The 14,462-nt window shown below is 49.2% G+C and overlaps 1 protein-coding gene across 3 annotated transcripts in view; it reads left to right on the top strand.

Moving 5' to 3' along the window:
* Positions 1 to 6,703: 6,703 nt before the first annotated feature.
* The window catches only part of LOC107382734 (inactive dipeptidyl peptidase 10), a 96,998-nt gene continuing 89,239 nt past the window's right edge, over positions 6,704 to 14,462 (top strand). For all 3 annotated transcript variants that reach the window (XM_015954984.3, XM_015954983.3, XM_015954985.3), the window contains exon 1: positions 6,704 to 7,036. In XM_015954984.3, coding sequence (XP_015810470.3) covers positions 6,980 to 7,036 — 57 coding nt within the window. In that variant the 5' untranslated portion in view covers positions 6,704 to 6,979. The remainder of the gene's footprint in view (positions 7,037 to 14,462) is intronic.

Genomic DNA, 14,462 nt, shown 5'->3' on the forward strand with positions numbered 1-14,462 from the left:
ACGTCAGAGCCGTATTGCAGCGTCTTCTCGAGAACCAGCTGTTCTGCAAGGCGGAGAAATGTGAGTTCCACACAACACAAACCAAGTTCCTTGGGCATGTGGTTTCTCCTGGTTCAGTGCAGATGGACGAGGCTAAGGTACAAGCTGTTCTCGATTGGCCTGTCCCCGCGGATCGTAAGCAACTCCAGCGCTTCTTGGGGTTTGCTAACTTCTACAGACGTTTCATCAAAGGGTTCAGTGGCGTGGCTGCACCTCTCCATAAACTCACCTCAGCTCAGGTACGTTTTGTCTGGGACGTTGGAGCCAATAGGGCTTTTACTGAGCTTAAAAGACGTTTCTCTACGGCTCCTATCCTGACACAGCCTGACCCCTCCAAACAGTTTATTGTGGAGGTCGATGCGTCTGAGTCTGGGGTGGGGGCTGTGTTGTCACAGAGAGCGTCTGATAACAAAGTTCATCCCTGCGCGTATTTCTCCTGCAAGCTCAATCCTGCAGAGAGAAACTACGACATAGGGAACAGAGAGTTGCTAGCTGTTAAGCTAGCCCTTGATGAATGGCGCCACTGGCTGGAGGGTGCAAGACAGCCTTTTCTGGTGTGGACAGACCACAAGAACCTAGAGTACATTCGCACGGCTAAGCGACTTAATCCACGCCAAGCCCGGTGGGCTCTGTTTTTTGACCGTTTCAACTTCACCCTCTCTTATCGCCCTGGCAGCAAAAACATCAAACCTGACGCCTTGTCCCGACAATATCAGCAGGACTGCAGGTCGACAGAGGTCCCGGGTACCACCACCATCGTTCCTCCTGTCCTGGTACTTGGGGCTAACCGCTGGGCCTTGGAACGTAGGGTCAAGTCTGCAGTTTCAGGCACGATCCCAATCCCTGATGGATGCCCCCCTAACTGCTTGTTTGTGCCTTCGAGTCTACGCCCCGCGGTGCTGAAGTGGGGGCACTCGTCACGCCTGGCTTGCCATCCCGGGATGACAAGGACCGCCTTCCTGGTGGCTCAGCGTTTCTGGTGGCCCACCATGTCCTCTGACATACGAGCTTTCGTCTCCTCGTGCCCTGTGTGTGCCAGTGCTAAAGTGCCTAGAACCCCTGCTGCAGGTCTCCTACAGCCTTTACCTATCCCCTCAAGACCATGGTCCCACATAGCCATGGACTTCATCACGGGTCTGCCCCGTTCAAGAGGTAACACTGTCATTCTGACTATCGTGGACAGATTTTCGAAGTTGGTTCATGCTGTGCCCCTACAGAAACTGCCTTCGGCAAAACAACTGGCCGAGATAGTGGCACGACATGTGTTTCGACTGCACGGGCTTCCTGAGAACATTACCTCGGATCGGGGTCCACAGTTCGTGGCAGCATTCTGGAGAGAATTCTGCAAGCTCCTCGGGATAACGGTCAGTTTAAGTTCTGGTTTCCATCCTCAGACCAACGGGCAAGTGGAGCGGTTTAATCAGGACTTGGAGACCACCCTACGAGCTATGTGCTCTAAGAACCACTCGACCTGGTCCTCACAGCTCCCTTGGGCAGAATATTCCCATAATTCTCTTGTGAACTCTACCGGTTTCTCCCCTTTTCAGGCTGCCTATGGTTATCAGCCCCCACTTTTCCCCCATCAGGAGAGGTCTGCATCGGCCTCCGGCCCTGCCGCGTTTGTACGACGCTGTCGGCGCACTTGGGTGGATTACCGCTCTCGTCTGGTCCAGAATCAGGAATGGTTCACCGCAGTGGCGAACCGTCGGAGATCAGCCGCACCCGACTACAAGGTGGGAGACAAGGTTTGGCTTGCCTCGACAGATGTGCCATTGAAAGGGGGTTTGAGAAAGCTCCTTCCTCGGTACATCGGCCCCTATTCAGTGTCCAGGGTCATCAACCCGGTGGCGGTCAGGTTGGACCTTCCTCGCTCCCTGCGGATCCACCCTGTTTTCCACGTGAGCAAGCTTAAGCCCTTTGTGACTAGCCCCTTGCATCCGCCCCCTGCGGCTCCGCCTGCTCCTCGCCTTGTGGACGGTGGCCCGGTCTTCAAGGTGAACAAGCTCCTGGCCTCTCGGAGGGTGGGTCGGGGCATCCAGTACCTGGTGGATTGGGAGGGTTACGGCCCGGCGGACCGCCAGTGGGTCCCCGAACGCCACGTCCTGTGCCGTGACCTGATCGCCCGTTTTCACCGGGACAACCCTGATCAGCCTCGTCGTCCGTCTGGAAGCCGGACCTTGTGAGGGGGGTTATGTTATGGGTTACTCCTCCTGATTGTTTTAATGCATGTTTTTCTTTCTCTGTGTAGGTTGGCTGTGGCTCTTCCTGCTGTTCCTGCCCCTCTTTGGAGCATCGGGGAATGCCGCAGCTGACTGCAATTTCCTGATTGCCACACCATGTATTTAAGCAGCTGCTTCCTGTGCATGGTGTGGCGTTGTTGTGAAGAGTTTCTGGTGTTTAGAGCATAGCTTTGTTTCGAGTCTGTGGTAGTTTTGTTTTGTATTACCCGTGAAGTCATTTTCCCACTTATGTGGTGATTTTTTGTTATTAAAAGTAATCAGTATCGGATCTGGTCATCCTGTCTCCTGCATTTGGGTTTATTCCTGTGTACCCTCGCGTGACATATAAGTATTACCACCCCCTCCCGTTCCCTCAGATCATTTTCCTCCCTCCATCTTCCTGTTCCTTCTGCCCGTCTCACTACCATGGGGAGCAGAGCTTTCAGCCACTCTCCTCCCCGTCTCTGGAACTCACTCCCCCCAGACATCAGAAATATTGACAGTTTCACCCTCTTCAAATCCAGACTCAAGACACAACTGTTCAAATCTGCCTATGACCTCTGATGTTATATGAATGTTTTTATTTATTTTTCTATGTTCTTTTCTTCATTGTGTTTTATTGTTGTTTTAATGTTTTTTACTGAATGTATTTTTCCTGTCAAGTGACCTTGGGTGTCCTGAAAGGCGCTTTTAAATGTATTATTATTATTTTTGTTTATACGTGATGAGACTTGTCGTCGTGTTTTGTGAGACTAATTTATTAGCAGTGGGTAAGTACGCTATTCATTAAAATGTTTTAAGATGGATACTACTTTAACCCTCTGGAGGCAGGAGTTGCAGATGTGCAATGTTAAAACCTACCTACCTGGTTACTCCACGTACGAATTTCATGAGCATTTTTTAACTCAGAAATCCCCCTGAAGGACTTAGTTGTTCGTCCTTTTATCAAAACTTATTTTGAGCCTGAGAGAGTAAAAGTTAGCAAAACTGCGGCTGAGTTTGTGCCGGCGCTTGAGATAGAACCGGCACCTATCTTCAGCGGCGCAGCGCTTCTGGGATGCGGCGTGGCGCTCCCCATGGGCCCACCCTCATAAAGTATAATGGCTTCTATTTAAACGACATCTATTTAAAATGACGTCGCGTCATTTTCACCTATGATGAAAGTTACAGACCTCTCATCTTCTTAAATGCGATGACTTGCACAGTTGATGGTTGCCAAATATTTTTTGTTCCACCATACAGACAGGGGTGGAGCCGGAGGCACAAGGGGTACAAACAATGAACCGGGGGGGGGGGGGGGGGGGGGGCACCTAGAGCTGGCAAGAATAGGTGTTGGAATCATATCGTCATCACCGACACAGCCGCCATGTTGGCAGCCTCCGAGTCCTTACGTGTTGCTTGTTACTTCAGACAGTGCGCTCAGCCTTGGTCTTGTGGCTTCATTGAGTTCAGTTTCAGTTGATGGGTTATTATTCAACCAGGGTAAATCATTGCTGTGTTGTGAGGTGAAACAACGCAACAAATGCTTGGAAAAAACATGGAAAATGGGTTAACTTCACTGCTTTCCTGCTTGGAGGCACAACCACGGAGACCAGATATTTGACATAACAAAGTCTCGTCGGCTCGCTCTGATCGCAGCTGGAAGTAGACCCAACATCACCTTCTGGAGTATCTCAGTCCTTGTGTGAGAGTGTAATCTCTGCATTTTCATTCTGGTAAATTACTTCTTCTAACTTATTCAATGGGATGGCAATTTTGGTTGTTTTACTAGAAAAATCAGCAAATGAAACATTAACCTCTCATCAGGAAGATCACATCTGCTCACACCTCAAACAAGATAGCTGAAAATGTTAATTACGCAGAACTGCAGCGGCAACAAGTTGTCGTGGGTGCTCCATTCTTAGGTCTTTCATTTGGATCCAAAGCGCTTATAATGCTGATCTTGTCCATGAACTGGTCCCTAGCTTCCCTATTTAATGTGTCCCTGACATATTCTGCTTCCTTTTGGGGATTTTGACATGTTTATGATGTCCCTTCTCCCAAATCTGCTTCTTCTCTGCCATGTACAGTTTTACACTCCAGAAACATGGGCAACCCAGAATGCATAATCGCGTGCGATCCTAAGCCCTATTCACACTGGAGCTCCCAGGAATCGTCAGTTTGACGGCTGTCATTTGGTCATTAAATGCCAGCTGATGATGATGTGGAGCAAAACAGTTCGAGTGCGTTATTAATTAACTCTTTATGGATGAGTAAACCTAATAATATGGTAAGAAGATACAATTCCAATCCAAACCTGTAAAAGAGGTATCTCTATTGTTCGCTGGGTGACCGACACGGATCCTTTTCGTGGGTGGGGTCGGGGGGTCGGAGATGGTCTTCCGCGTTGCTCAGCATTCCCTCTCCGCCTGAAGCAGCTTACTTTCCCATGCTTGTTTCCCTGTTTTAGCAGCTATTCCAAACGGAGTTTTGAACAGAGTGAGCACACGGGAGCTGGAAAGTCGGTTACTTACCCCCAAATTCCACTACCTCCGCTCCGCTCCGCTCCGGTCCGCCCCCGCCTTCCGCAGCCGCTCGCTTCCGAACTCAATTTTTACTGGTACCCGCTCTACAACGGCTCCGCTCCGGTGCGGAGACCTGAGGTGGGCAAACAAGCATGCGCGGGATTTTCGAGATCTTGCGATACAGTCCGAGCAATAAACGCGGAAGTTAGATCCAAACACCCGTTGTGCGGGAGAAGCATCGGAAATGAGCTGTTTAATCTGCCCATCATTGTGTTGAGAGATCAGCAGTGTTTGGATCAACAAAGTGTGACTACTTTGATAGTGGCAACTGTATTTATGGCTTATTTTTGTGCATTTAAACTTCAGCCGCCATTGATAGTTGTTAAAAGTTGTTAAACCTGTGCATATGAAACAAAAAACGCCTTTTGTTTAGCGATTTATTGTGAAAAACGGAAGATGTGCTTGCTCCTTTTCCTGTTGGGCCGTTGTGATTTCTGTCCATTTACTGCGGAGGTGCTCCGGCGTCCGGCAAAAATAGGATCGATTCTATTTTTGCCGGACGTCGGAACAGAGGGCGCCGCACGGCGCCGCACTGCCGGAGCACGGCCGCAGTAGTGGAATTGCTCTGATTGACTAGAACGGGACCGATTTTGCTCCGGCGTCCGTGTCGGAGCGGAGCGCAGCGGAGCGGAGGTAGTGGAATTTGGGGGTCAGTCCGTCACCCGCGGGAAAACTTTACCATGTAAATAATAGAGCCTCAAAATGACGGCTTGTGGGAGAAAAATAAAAAAACTACATTTCTTTTTGATACATTATGGAATATGTAAAGTATGGGATATGGAAATTATAACTGAAAAATGAAGAACACGCAAATATAGGAAAAGCCAGGACAACATGAGATCATCTAACTAAAGTTATTACATATCAAAATGTGAAAGCAGTCAAAATGACTGCATTGGGATTTCTAGTGTTAAAGCCTCCACTACCCTCTCTTCCATATTTAAACTACTAGTGAGTTGTTTAAACTGCACAGTTACCCACTATTTATTCGAATTATTCTTGCTTTTATCAACTATTCTCAGGTTAAATAAATTCTCTCTCTTGTCCTCTCTCTGTGTCTCTGACTCTCTCTTTCCCTTTCCCTCTTTATCTCCCTCTCTCACTTACGCTCCCTTTCTTAATTCCTCTCTCCTCCAGGGGCGGATTAAGAACTGAAGAACATCCGGGGCTTAACACACACACACACACACACACACACACACACGCACTCGCGTGAACGCACGCACACGCACACACACACACACGTGACATGCACTAGTCAACATCATATGTGTCTTGTACAACATAATTTTTAATCTGAAGCTACATATTAAGCATATTCAGGGCAGAGTATTGTTCCTGTTAGTGTTTAGTGTGAGATGATAGTAAATATTCCCGTTCTTTCTCCAACAACGTTACCTGATAAGCTAACTTTAGGCAAACCAGCAGCACAACAAATATTTTCAAATAAGACTCACAAACCTGAGTCAACACCAGTCTCATCAAAGCTGGGGTTCTGTCGTTGTACTTTTGGTCTAAAAAAACGTCCTCATGTCCATCTTCACTCATGCGTTTCAGGCAGAGTGTAGAAGAAGCCGGCTGCTGAAGGGCTTCTTCTTCAGTGGTGGAGGCTCAGGCAAGCTGTATACAAACTACTGCCAGCTGCTCCCTCTCTGTTGGACTTTGGTACTGCATGTTACTTCCGCGATTTAGATCCGGGGCTTTCCATGAAACATCCGGGGCTTCAGCCCAAGTAGCCGGGCCTAACGCCGCCCCTGCTCTCCTCTCCTCTCTCTCTCGTCCTCTCTTTTCCTCCCTCTCTACCTCTCTCTCTGTCTCACTCCCTCGACGACCCCCCCCCCCCCCCCCCCCCCACCTCCTGGGATTAAAAGATTTGATTTTATCAACAAAAAACTCGAGTGGAAACAGTGAAACAGACAAACAGAAGCATTTAGTCACGGATTAGTGCGTCCGCGTGCGTGTACAAGCTGAACAGTCTAAGCGCATCATTGGCTGACAAAAACGCGCGCGTGCCTCAGAGAGGACGGATAAAGAGCTCCGGCCGCTTTAACTCCTCCGGGATTCAGAGTCCCAGCTGCGGTGTGAGACCTACGGACTTGACTTTGGTTTGGATTCCTTTTGTTTGATCCAAACTGGAGCTGTCGGCGGTGCTGGAATATGAACCAGAGTGCGGGAGCAGCGCAGCACACCCGGAGGTTCTCCGTGGAGGACAAGGTAGGCTGCTGCTCGTCTTCATCATCATCTCATTCCTCACATGGATGAAGGATCAGCTGGAGCTTCTCCAGATGTCTTTTAGAGAAGTTTTGAGCTGCAGGATGGTTTTCCCATTGGGATCAGAGGATATTCACTAAACGAATTCCTAACAAATATTAAGATTAAGATTTAATTTCTAAACAGGAAAAGATGAAGTTGCATCAAAGAAGAAACGACATAGAGCATCCACTCTTAGGAACATTTGTCAGAGAGATGAGAAGCGAAATGTATTCAAAACAAAACAAAGAAGTCCAGTTGCCTTTGGAAAAACATTTAGTCACATTTAGCTTTACACAGCAATAAAAACAGGATGTGAAGCTATTTTCCTCCATGATTTTCTGGCAAATCAAAATATGTCTAGTTGATTACCAGGAATATTTACTGTCATCTCCACTTGAATGTTGCTAAATGTCAGTGTGGAGATTTCCATCTAAATAAGTGAACATTTATCTGTCTTAGAATGAACATATTTAGATTAGTTTCAAAAGTTTTACTTCATACATGTAAACTTTAGATTGACCTCAGATTATTTAAATTGATTCAAAATATTCATTTTTACAATTAAATATTTAGATTTAATAATAATAATAATAATAATACTGATAATAATAATGCATTGAACTTATATAGTGCTTTTCTAGACACCCAAAGACGCTTTCACACACTCTCACATTCACACACTGCTAGTGATGGTAAGCTACTTGTAGCCACAGCCGCCCTGGGGAGGTCTGACAGAGGCGAGACTGCCATTTGGCGCCGTCGGCCCCTCTGACCACCACTAACACAGGCAAGTTGGGTGAAGTGTCTTGCCCAAGGACACAACAGCAGGATACCCCTGGCAGGAGCTGGAATCGCACCCATGACCCTCCAATCATGAGGAAACCTGCTCTACCACCTGAGCTACTGCTGCCCCAAATGCATGATTTAAGTTTAAAAGCTTAGGTTTGTCATAATATATCTAGACTCATTTAAAACATTTAGTTTGATTTTTAAATATTTGTATTTAACTTCTTTTTGTGAGTTTAATTCTAAAAATCAGTCAAATACTCACATATTTGCTAAATATTAGCTTCAGATATTTAGATTTGATTCCAGATGTTTTTGTAAAAAATTGATCATTAAAGGTTTTAGATATTAGATTTTATACTGAAATGTAGCTGTTAGTTTTTATGCGTTCAGATACATGAAACTAAATATCATCTCTAACAATTAGGAAAAATGGAAGGCAATGATGTTCTATGTCGTATGGCTCCGCCCTTTAAGCCTCACCTATTGGGGAGTTAGTCCTTGACAACGACCAATGACTGAAGAGCTTTAATGTACGCCCGCCCATCAGGTGGGCCATGATCCTATAAGAGAGGTGTGAAGACCAAGGATCATCTCCTTTCAGTTCTTCAACAGACCTGACCACTAGAGTTAACCTAGAAGATCAACCATCATGACGAATGAAGCTATCTGTCTATGCCAGTCCTGCAATGCCGCCTACATGATGCCCGGCAACCTCCACGCCAGATGCGACATCTGCCTCGGCCCCAAACACGTCGGCCTCGCCCTTACACCTCAAGCAGGGTGCCACTTCTACGAGCTCCTCCCGGCGGTTGAGAAGCTACAATGTGTGGACTATTTCACCGCCATCTCCGAGGACGTTTCCTCAACGGCCGATACTGTCCCACTGGAAGAGGCCATGGACATTTTTGACGCTCGTCAGGACCCGTCTGATCCTGTGCTGGCTGGCTGCTCTGACACGGAGCGGTTCAGCTGCGTGGGATCCTCTTAAATATCCCTGGAGGCTGCGGACTACGGGGCTCACGAACGGGACCCAAACCCAGTCCTGCTGGCTACCTCTCCACCGCTCCCTGCCATCTGAGCGCTGCTCCATGAGCTGCCCACCATTATTTCAGCGGCGGCGGACTACAAAGGGTTAACTGTCCCCACTCCCGCCCCTCCTAAGTCGGACGACTTAGCGGGCCGGTTTGGCGCGAACTTAGCCCGCTGCTTCGACCCAGTTTTTCCTCAGTTCCCGGCAGCTATGGACTACTGGAATGGCTCAAAGGCGGAGCCCGCGCGGCTCAGGGCTCCTGTCTCTTCTTACACGTCCATCACCAAGGTGGAGTGACATGGTCTGGGGAAGGAGTTCAACCCAGGACATGCAGAATCAACACACTCACAGGTAATAATAATCAAAATAAGGAGTTTATTTATAAAAGGGAACAAAAAGCGTACTGGAACTTCCAGTGGATGGAGAAAAGTGCGTACGCAGCGTCTGAGGAGGGGAGAGCAAAAATAAGGTGAGTCCTGAGAAGTAAGTCTTAACCGAGGGAGGAGCAGAGAAAAGACTTACTGGGCAAAGGAGATGAGGAGGAATAGGGAGGGGCAGGTCGAGAGTTGGGTGAGTCGAAGTGAGTAAATCCAGGAGCGGGAGCGTGGGGGAAGCAGAGTGGAGCAACTGGAGAGATGGAGAACACTGGGGAGCTGCATCCAGAAGGTTATGTAGAGGTGGTGAGTATCCTGATGAGTTTAGAGAATCCAGAAGAGTTCCCTCAACAGAGATTCTCCAAAATTCCTGAAGCAGGTGTGAGCATAAAAAACACAAAGCATATAAATCCAGAAGAATCACCTGAGGCTCAAGAAAACAAAGCACTATGAGGCTGGAATCTACCGGGTAGTAGTAATCATCCCACGTCGAGGTGTGTTCTCCAACTCCTTAAGAAGCCAGTGCCGTTGATTGCTAACCTGAAGCAGCTGGGCGCCTCCCTCTCCTGAAAAACAACTCAAAGATGGAATGTGCGACGGGAGTACTCACCCCGACTCATGACATGGAGCACCTTTCTGAACATAGCTTTCCGGCTGTCCCACCCTTAGAACCCGACTTGGCTTCTCTGCTCGGAGCCAAGGTCAAGATGGTAGGCCGGCGTGCGTTTCTCGCCACCAAAAACAAGCAGCACCTGGCTCGGTTCGCTGACCGCTCTCATCAGTGTGCAGCACAGACTGGCGTGGCCTCAAACAACATTGCCCTAATCGCCTACGGCATCTCCAAGTCGGCGGAGACGTGTGACCTGCCTGATGAGCCTAAGAACCTCATGTGGAAATCGGCTGATGCCATTTTAAATCTGTGTGCTGCCAATCTGGTCTATGCAGCCCTCATCTCCGCCTGGAAGACTTTGATCCATCGGCTCCTGTGGCTTGGTGCCCTGCCATCCATCCCGGATCAGCTGAACAAGGATATGCTGGAGGGACCAATCAGCTCGGACGTGCTGTTTGGATCCCACTTCCGCGATGCTGTCAAGAGGGCTCAGAGATCAGCTGACCTCTCTGCCACCGATGAGGCTTCTTTACATTCACTGCGGCCACCAAAGCGAGCTGTCGTTTCTGATTTCCACTCCTTGGCGCGCACTTCGGAGCCTTTCCCTCATTCGCTCTCTGGGCCACTTCTACATTACAAAAAAAGCTGCCTGCCCTTTCCCCACCGGCCCCCCATGGGTCGCCCCCGATATTTTCTCGGGCCAGGAGACAGTGGCAGGGGCCCGAACCTGGATTTTAGATGCAATGCAGGCCCAGGCGCTGTCAGAACGCGCCCAAGATTGGAGCCGTGCGAGTCACATGAACAAATGGATTCAGGATCTTTTACAACGTCTACAAGCTGCAGTTTTATTCCCGCCCACCCCCGTTCTCTGGGATTGTGGAGGCAAAACTGACATGAGCCTCTCAAGCCTCCGCCCTCGAGGCGGAGTTGAGGGAACTCCTGCCAAAGGAGGCCATCTCCAGGGTTCCACCAGGGGAGGAGAACTTGGGATTCTATTCCCGTTATTTCCTGGTGCCAAAGAAAACTGGTGGCTCCAGACCGATCCTCTATCCGTCTCTTTTCAACGCTCTGATAGTGGTGAAGCTCTTCCGAGACCCTGCTGCATGGTGTTCCTCTCGGGCAAGTGACGTCACACATGTCTGTGTTCACGGATGCATCCCTGTCGGGGTGAGGGGGAACGTGCTTATTCCATTCTGTGGACAATCAGTGGTCCGCCCACACAGATCCCACATAAACATTCTGGAACTCATGTCGGTGCAGAATGTGATATTACATTTTGCCCCCCTCCTCCGCGGCCAACATGTACTGATTCACACAGACAACCAAGTCGCCACGGCTTACATAAATCGTCAGGGCGGGACTCGCTCACTCTCACTCCTGAACGTGGCCAGGAAGTTGCTGTGCTGGGCTCATGTCAACCTCCTGTCAGTCAGAGCTGTCTGCATTCCGGGAATCCTGAATGTGGGTGCGGATATCATGTCCAGAGGGGGTCCACGTCACTCAGAGTGACGTCTCCATCCCGACCTGATCTCTCAGATCTGGACCAGGTTTGTAAAGGCGGCCGTGGACCTGTTTGCATCTCACGAGACCGCTCAATGCCCCCCTTGGTTTTCTTTTAGACCGTGAGATCGTCCACGCCTTCGCTCACAAACCCTGGCCCAGACTTTTTCTTTACACAGTTTCTCCAATCCCTCTGATCCCCCGGCTCCTGGACCGGATCAGATCGGAAAGGCTCTCAGTGATTTTGGTGGCTCCCCATCACAGCTCAGCGTCCTGGTTTCCAGATTTGCAGCCACTGTTGGCTGCACGCCCCTGGAAGGAAGACGCGCTCCTGCAGGTGGGAGGGAAGATAACACGCCACCCTGTTCTGGGTCAGCACCTGTGGGTTTGGCCGCTGAACGGTCTCGTCTAGAAGCATCAGGCCTGACTTCTGATGTGGTCCGAACCATTCAAACTTCTGGCGCCCCCTCCACTGTAGCATCTTACTCTGCTAAGTGGGCTGCCTTCCAGCGTTGGTGCCAGGAACAGCATGTGGACCCGCTGCCGTGCCCTTTGGCCAGCGTGTTGTCATTTTTACAGATGCTGATGAACAAGGGTCTGGCTTTCAGCACTGTTAAGTCATATGCGGCTGCTGTTTCTTCATGTCACCAAGGGTTCGGGGATAGGTCTGTTTTCAGCCACCCCCTTACCAAACGCTTTCTGAAAGGCTTGAGACGCCTCAGACCTGTGCAGCGTTCACTAGTCCCTCAGTGGGACCTGGTAGTGGTCTTACACGGACTGGCGTTGGCCCCATTTGAACCGCTGAATCAGGTCTCGCTGAAAATTTTATCTCTTAAAACAGCCCTTTTGCTGGTTCTGACTTCATTTAAGAGAGTGAGCAACCTGGCTGCTCTGTCTGTGGCCCCAACCTGCCTCAGGATTCGTGATGACGGGGGTTCGGCTGTTTTGTGCCCCAACCCAGCGTTTACTCTAAGAGCCTTACCAGTTCCTTCAGATCCAGATCCATTACACTGGATGGGTCCTTCCCCCCTCCTCACAGTTCGGAGAAGGAGGCGGCATCTCATCTGCTGTGCCCAGTGCGCACTCTCAGACGCTATGTCTCCCGCACCGCCGCCTTTCGCCGCTCGGATCACCTGTTTGTACATTATAGGGATAACTCCCATGGACAGTCCCTGTCTTCACAGCGCCTGTCTCACTGGATATGACGCCATCTCGCTCACAGATGTCTCTTCAGGGTTGGAACCACCAGAAAAGTTGAAGGCTCACTCGACAAGAAGTGCATCTTCTTCTGTGGCACTCCAAGGGGGACCGTCTGTCTCTGACATTTGTTTAGCAGCTTCATGGGCTTCACCCTGCTCCTTCGTGAGGTTCTACCTGAAAGACATGTCCAGCACCTCTGCTTCCAGCGCAGTGCTTGGTAATGTGTCAGTCTGATTTCTCTCTGTTAATGTCATCAGCTCAGCATCTGCCTCCCTCTCTCTGCATGAGGCTACAATTGTCAGGGGTATGTTAATGAGTTGTTTCTCCAGTATCCCCTGCTGTTCTCACATGCTATCCTTAGCAGCTGATGTTCACACCCAGTGATCTTTGGTGTTATCAGGGATGTGTTAATGAGTCTCTCCTCAATTAATCCCTGCTGTTCTCCACCCATTGTATTCCGGTGTTGGTGTTCCTTCATATCATCCCATTGCTCCCTGGCTCATTACCAGGCCACATGGGCGACCCGTCCCTCCCCCCTTGACACGGCGTCTTATCCTTACAGCTGCTCATCCTTGTCTTACACCCGCCGGCAGCTGTGTAAGGACGTTACGTGTGCTCACTTATTCCTTGTTACTTAACCAGTGGGCGTTTACTACATCATGCTCCGCCTTTAACCTAATAGGAGAGGCTTAATGGGCGGAGCCATACGACATAGAGCATTGGTTACGTTTTGCATCCCCAGATTCTATGAGTATGGTGGAGCCTTTCAAGCATCGAAGCCCACTGGTTCAGGGGTTCTTTGAACTTTTGGAGATGATCCATGGTACTCGCACTTCTCTTATAGGACCAGGGCCCACCTGATGGGCGGGCGTACATTAAAGCTCTTCAGTCATTGGTTGTTGTCAAGGACTAACTCCCCAATAGGCGAGGCTTAAAGGGCTCCGCCATACTCATAGAATCTGGGGTTACAAAATGTAACCAACGTTTTTGCCTCCGTGGGTTGGTCTCCAGTAACTGACCTCAGGATCCACCAGATGGATACGGAATCAAACCTCTGGATCAGCTGATTAAAGATGGCTGACACAAACTTAACAAACGTGTTCATGTCTTTAGTTTGGTCAGCTAAAATTAACAGTTTTTGTAGAAAAATGTTATTCAGAAAGTTATCTGACTCTGGAATGCATTTTCCTGATTTGACTCCATTGTTGGACTTTTATTGACTAAAAACAGGAACATGAGTTTCCTTTTTATTTTTAAATCATGTGATGAAACTGCAGGATTCTGACAGTTTTAGCAGCTGAAATACTTTAAATAAACCAAAGTTCCTCCAGAACAGACAGCAGATGGTGGTTGTTCTGTGTTCATTTATGTGGCAGACGCTTTTATCCAAAGCGACGCACACGTGTTAACCTGTAGGGAGTGTTGTGATCTGTGGGGGAAACCGGAGTACCCATGCATGCATGGGGAGAACATGCAACTCCACGCAGAAAGCCTGCAGTCGGGTTTTGAACCTGCAACCTTGTTGATGTGAAGCAACAGTGCTAACAACTGCGCTGCCATGCAGATGTTCTAGGTTTCTATTCAAAACCACTCTGATGTTCTGGAGCCAGCTCAGTCCCTCGTTCTGCAGCCACTGGAGGACGGAGAGACAATTAAACCAAACGCGTGTCAAGAATCAGCACACAGAAACAAATCAGTGGAACAAGAATCCCCACGATGCATCAGGACCCACCTGAGAGGAGCTAGCCAATCCCCACCGCTGGACAGATGTTGGGCTCTCGTTGCCTCGGTCCCAGCGGGGGGTTTGGGCTCATTCAGCTGTGAGATCTCTCCCAAGTTCATCAAACACAATCCTGCACACATGCGGTCCACAAACATGACTGG

This window comes from Nothobranchius furzeri, chromosome 7 (assembly GCF_043380555.1).
Source record: "Nothobranchius furzeri strain GRZ-AD chromosome 7, NfurGRZ-RIMD1, whole genome shotgun sequence".
Lineage (NCBI taxonomy): Eukaryota > Metazoa > Chordata > Actinopteri > Cyprinodontiformes > Nothobranchiidae > Nothobranchius > Nothobranchius furzeri.